This window comes from Myotis lucifugus, unplaced genomic scaffold, assembly GCF_000147115.1.
Source record: "Myotis lucifugus unplaced genomic scaffold, Myoluc2.0 scaffold_10749, whole genome shotgun sequence".
NCBI lineage: Eukaryota > Metazoa > Chordata > Mammalia > Chiroptera > Vespertilionidae > Myotis > Myotis lucifugus.
Window position 1 is genome coordinate 1 of NW_005881797.1, and position 5,575 is coordinate 5,575.

The window sequence follows — 5,575 nt, forward strand, 5'->3', positions numbered from 1 at the left end:
CTAGCCCCGAGTCTCTCTGGGTCATGCTGAGCAGGAGATGAAGAAAGAACATCCATGGGGCCCTGGCTGGTTTGGCTCAATGGATAGAGCGTCGGCCTGGGGACTGAAGGGTCCCAGGTTCGATTCCAGCCCAGGGCACAGGCCCAGGTTGCGGGCTCGATTTCCAGTGGGGGGCGTGCAGGAGGCAGCCGATCAATGATTCTGCCCCATCATTGATGTTTCTCTCTCTCTCTCTCTCTCTCTCTCTCTCTCTCCCTCTCCCTCTCCCTTTCTCTCTAAAATCAATAAAATATATATATAAAGAACATCATGGGGTTCTGAGCTGGGATCAGTCCGGGTGTGAGAATTAAAGCCCAAACCAGGCCGGGGAGTGTCTTCCTCAGCAGCCACGGTGGGTGGGGGCAGAGGCATGTTCCCTCCGCTCTGGAGCGGGGGGCGGGGGGTACTGTGGCCTGTGGACACCCGGACCCTCGGCTCTCCTAGCTCCCAGCTGTTGTCAGGGTCTAGACCAGCGGTTCTCAACCTGTGGGTCGCGACCCCTTTGGCGGTCGCACGACCCTTTCACAGGGGTCGCCTAAGACCATGATGAGATCGAATAATCGATTGGCTGCCTCCTACACACCCCACACCAGAGATCAAGCCTGGCACCTGGGCAGGTGCCCCGACCGGGAAGCGAACCGTGATCTCCTGGTTCATAGGTGGACGCTCAACCACTGAGCCACGCTGGCCGGGCATGGCTGCCATTTGGACTTGAAGGTCTAGCCACCGCCCCAGGCTTCCTGGGCCCAGCGGGGAAGGAAGGCCTGGACATGTGGGCCCAGAGTCCACAGCTGATTCCCTCTCCTGTCCCCTCCTCAGCCCCCAACCCCATCAGCAAACTGACCGTGGAGAGTCAGACCAACATCTCCATCACCCTGCGCTGGGAGGCCCCAGACCTTCAGAACTACACCTACTGGGTCCAGTGCACGGGAGACGATGGCAAGAAGGAGACCCGGAACACGACAGACGTCACGTACACGGCGGAGGGACTCACGCCGGCAACCTCCTACCTGTTCTCCGTGTGGGCGGAGAAGCACGGAGTCCCCAGTTCCGTGCAGACCCAGGACGGCTCCACAGGTCAGCCGCACCCCGTCTGATGGCTGGGTTCCCCCCTGGGGGTGGGAGGAGGCAGCTGGGACCCAGTGGGAGCAGGGCCAGCCCAGGGCAGCCGGCAGGTCATTGGGCCTCTGTGGGCCGGACCTGCAGCCGGGCTCCAGGAGAGCCGGCCACAGCCCAGGGTTGTCCCTGGGTCCTCCTGCCCCTGAGTTAGGGCTGGGGAGCTTTCTAGACCATCATGCTAGTGGGAGGGCCAGGAGGGTGTCTCTGTTTAGCACCCAGGGTGGGGCCGGGGGGCCACAGTGGGAACTGGGAGGGTCAGCGATGACCGGCTCCCCTGCGGACACTGAGCCTTCCTCCTGCCATCTCAGCCCCCAACCCCGTCAGGGACCTGACCGTGGAGAGTCAGACCACCAGCTCCATCAGCCTGCGCTGGGGGACGCCCCAGGGCCCGGATCACTCTTCCTACACCTACTGGGTCTCCTGGACCATGGAGGGCGGGGTTGCCACTGGGACCCGGAACACCCGAGATACCAGGGTCACAGTGGACGCAATGGAAGCTGGGACCCTGTACACCTTCACCGTGTGGGCGGAGAGGAACGGAGTCAACAGCAGCAAAGAGACCTGCACAGGGGCCACAGGTGAGACCCCGTCTAGGTCCGGGCCCAGCATACTGGGCTGGGGGAGAGTGATGGGGGCATGGAGCAAGGTTCCTGGGAGACGAACTGTGCTTGGCGACCCCTCACCGGTCTCATCAGACCTTGAGCTTGTAGGTCTGCCTCCTAAGGCCGTGGTCGGCAAACTGCGGCTCGAGAGCCACATGCGGCTCTTTGGCCCCTTGAGTGTGACTCTTCCTAAGCCTTAGTAGTACCCTAATTAAGTTCATAACAATGTGCCTACCTATATAGTTTAAGTTTAAAAAATTTGGCTCTCAAAAGAAATTTCAATCGTTGTACTGTTGATATTTGGCTCTGTTGACTAATGAGTTTGCCGACCACTGTCCTAGGGGGTGTCTGTCCTCAGCGACCGGGTTTTCTGATTGGAGGGTCTGTCTTTGGGGAGGAAGAGAGCCCCTGGCTGTCCAGGAATCTGTAAAGTCACCAGCTAGACCAGCGGTTCTCAACCTGTGGGTCGCCACCCCTTTGGCGGTCGAACGGCCCTTTCACAGGGGTCACCTAAGACCATGATGAGAGCGAATCATCAATTGGCTGCCTCCTACACACCCCACACCAGGGATCAAGCCTCGCACCTGGGCATGTGCCCTGACCGGGAATGGAACCGGGACCTCCTGGTTATACGTGGATGCTCAACCACCAAGCCACGCCTGCTGGGCGGTGGGGGTGGGGTGGGGGTGGGGTGGGCAGTGAGAGAAAGAAACAGAAATACTGATTTGTTGTCCCCCTGGATGCGTTCATTGGTTGATTCTTGTATGTGCCCTGACCGGGGATCGGACTCCAATCTTAACATATTGAGACAACACTCGAACCCACTAAGCTACCCAGCCAGGGCCAGGAAGTATTTCCTAATAAGCTGGGCTGCACAGGGAGCAGGAACATGACTGTGTCCGGATCTTGCGGACGAGGGATGAGGAAGCCTGACTTTCCCTCTGTTCCTTCTGCCAGTCCCCAATGCGGTGAGAAATCTCCAGGTCCAGGACCAGACCACCAGCTCCATCACCCTGAGCTGGACAGCTCCCCAGGGCCCGGATCACCCTCCCTACACCTACTGGGTCTCCTGGACCATGGAGGGCGGGGTTGCCACTGGGACCCGGAACACCACGGATACCAGGATCACAGTGGACGCAATGGAAGCTGGGACCCTGTACACCTTCACCGTGTGGGCGGAGAGGAACGGGGTCAGCAGCAGCAAAGAGACCCTCATGTGGGCCACAGGTGAGACCCAGGCTAGGTCCGGGCCCAGCATACTGGGCTGGGGGAGAGTGAAGGGGGCATGGTGCAAGGTTCCTGGGAGAAGAACTGTGCTCGGCCAGCCCTCACCAGCCTCATCAGACCTTGAGCCTGTAGGTCTGCCTCCCAGGGGGTGTCTGTCCTGAACAACCCGGGTTTTCCAATTGGAGGGTCCGTCTTTGAGGACAAAGAGAGCCCCTGGCTGTCCAGGAATCAGTACAGTCACCAGCTATCAGTGGTTCTCAACCTTCTGGCCCTTTAAATACAGTTCCTCACGTTGTGACCCAACCATAAAATTATTGTCGTTGCTACTTCATCGCTGTCATGTTGCTACTGTGATGAATTGTCATGTAAATATCTGATATGCAGGATGGTCTTAGGCGACCCCTGTGAAAGGGCCGTTCGACCGCCAAAGGGGTCGCGACCCACAGGTTGAGAACCGCTGAGCTAGACGGTCGCCCACAGCTTGTCCTGGTGAACTGTTGGGTCCACCCGGGCCCCGCCTCCCAGCCGGCAGGTGTGGGTCCCGAGAGTGAGAGGCAGCAGAATGACCCCAGGGACTAGGTGCACTGCTGATGCACGGGACCCGGAACTCTTCAGTCTTTGGCCATTTGGGCTAAGAAGACTGACGTCAACAGAAACGTCCAGGAACTTGTTGTGTGTGGAAGGGTGGTGAGTGGGACCCAGGTATGTGGACTTAGGACAGAGAGGACCCAGCGACCATGGTCCCCACCTCTTGGGAAGTATGCGATCCGATGGTGGGGGCAGCTGCAGGGAAGGGGAGGTGAGCAGACTCGGTGTGAGGGGCCTTGGAGTCTGCCCCTTGAGTTGTCTGTCTCAATTCTCAGCTCCTAAGGAGGTCACAGCTCTGCGGAATGAAACGCAGACCAACAACTCAATCGCCCTGCAGTGGAAGGCCCCGGCAGACCCCCGCTATCAGCTCTACATATACTGTGTCCGGTGGGCCGGTGGGGGACCTCCCCAGGGGGAAAGAGACCCCCAAGCACACCAGGTCGACCAGATAGCCAGGACCAAAGACACTTGGTATGTGGTGAAGGGCCTGGAACCCGGGACTCCATACAACTTCAACGTGTGGGCGGAGAGGAGCGATGTAGCCAGTTCCACACAGAGCCTCCGCGCATCCACAGGTGAGATGAGCCCCCTTTTACCCCTTTTCGGGGGGTGGGGAGGGGAAGTTTGTGGAAGAGAAGAGAGTGGACTACAAATCCCATCAGGCCATGGGGCCCTGACTCTATAAGCTGCAGTGATCCAGAGAGTTAGGGTGCTCATGGGAGTTGTAGTTTGTTGGGACCTGTTGGGAGTCCCTTTGGGAATTTAGAAACAAGGGATGAAGAAGTATTTGGGTTTGGGGAAGGGAAGGATGGGCTCCTTGTCGCGGTCACAGAATTGGCATCACTGGTGGTGAAGCGGGAGGGGGTCGGGGGAACACCATCTTGGCTGGCACCTACCGAGTCCTCTTGTCTCCGCCTCCCAGACCCGGACCCCGTCACCAGCATCTCCTGCAACAGCATCTCTGGTGGCTATGGGGTCACCCTGACCTGGACCTGCCCCCGGGGCGGCTATGAGGCCTTTGAGCTGCACGTGGGCGGGCAGCAGGTCTCCGGGGACCGAGCCTCCTGCGGGAAGGGCTTATCTGTGTCCAACCTCCAGCCCGCTCAGTCCTACGCAGCCACGGTCAAGACCATCTGGGACGGACTGAGGGCCCCAGCTGCCTCCGTGACCTGCCACACGGAGAGTGCAGGTGAGCACAGCCCCAGGGGACACACAGTCTCTCCTGACCCCCTCAGGCCCTGCGCGGACGGAGTCTGACCTACGCAGGGGGTCCTTCCTGTTTGCTCGTTTGTGTTTTGTTTTCTGCTTTCTTTAAAACAGTTTTATTGAGATGTAAGTCACAGGACATAGAACTCACCCATTTATATATTTAATTATTTAGAATACATGTTTATTGATTTCAGAGAGGAAGGGAGAAGGAGGGAGAGAAACATCAATGCTGAGATTGAAGCGTCGATCGGCTGCCTCCCTCACACACCCCCACTGGGGACCGAGCCCACAACCCGGGCATGTGCCCTCGACCGGAATTGAACCTGGGACCCTTCAGTCCACAGGCCGACGCTCTATCCACTGAGCCAAACCGGCTAGGGCTCGACTCACCCATTTAAAGTGTACAGTGTGCCCTAGCCGGTTTGGCTGAATGGATAGAGCATCGGCCTGCAGACTGAAGGGTCCCAGGTTTGATTCCAGCCAAGGGCACATGCCTGGGTTGTGGGCTCAATCCCCATAGGGGGTGTGCAGGAGGCAGCCAATCCATGATTCTCTCTCATCATTGATGTTTCTATCTCTCTCTCTCCGTCTCCCTTCCTCTCTGAAATCAATAAAAACATATCTACACTAATAAAAGACAAAGATGCTAATTGACCATACCTTCGCTATGCCCTAAGCCACGCCCACCAGCCAATCAGTGGCTATATGCAAATTAACCCAACCAATATGGCGGCCGGTAGCCACGGAGCTGGAGCAAGCAGGAGGCTTGATTGCACAGGTGATGGAGGAAG

At 58.2% G+C, this 5,575-nt stretch overlaps 1 protein-coding gene across 1 annotated transcript; it reads left to right on the forward strand.

The window, feature by feature from the left end:
- Window positions 1–858: 858 nt before the first annotated feature.
- On the forward strand, window positions 859–4,837 carry PTPRH (protein tyrosine phosphatase, receptor type H; the record flags this gene model as incomplete). The annotated part of the gene is made up of 5 exons (XM_006109506.3): window positions 859–1,116; window positions 1,467–1,736; window positions 2,718–2,987; window positions 3,851–4,150; window positions 4,498–4,837. Coding segments are annotated over 5 exons (1,433 nt in total), but the record flags the coding sequence as incomplete, so codon positions are not given.
- Window positions 4,838–5,575: the final 738 nt, after the last annotated feature.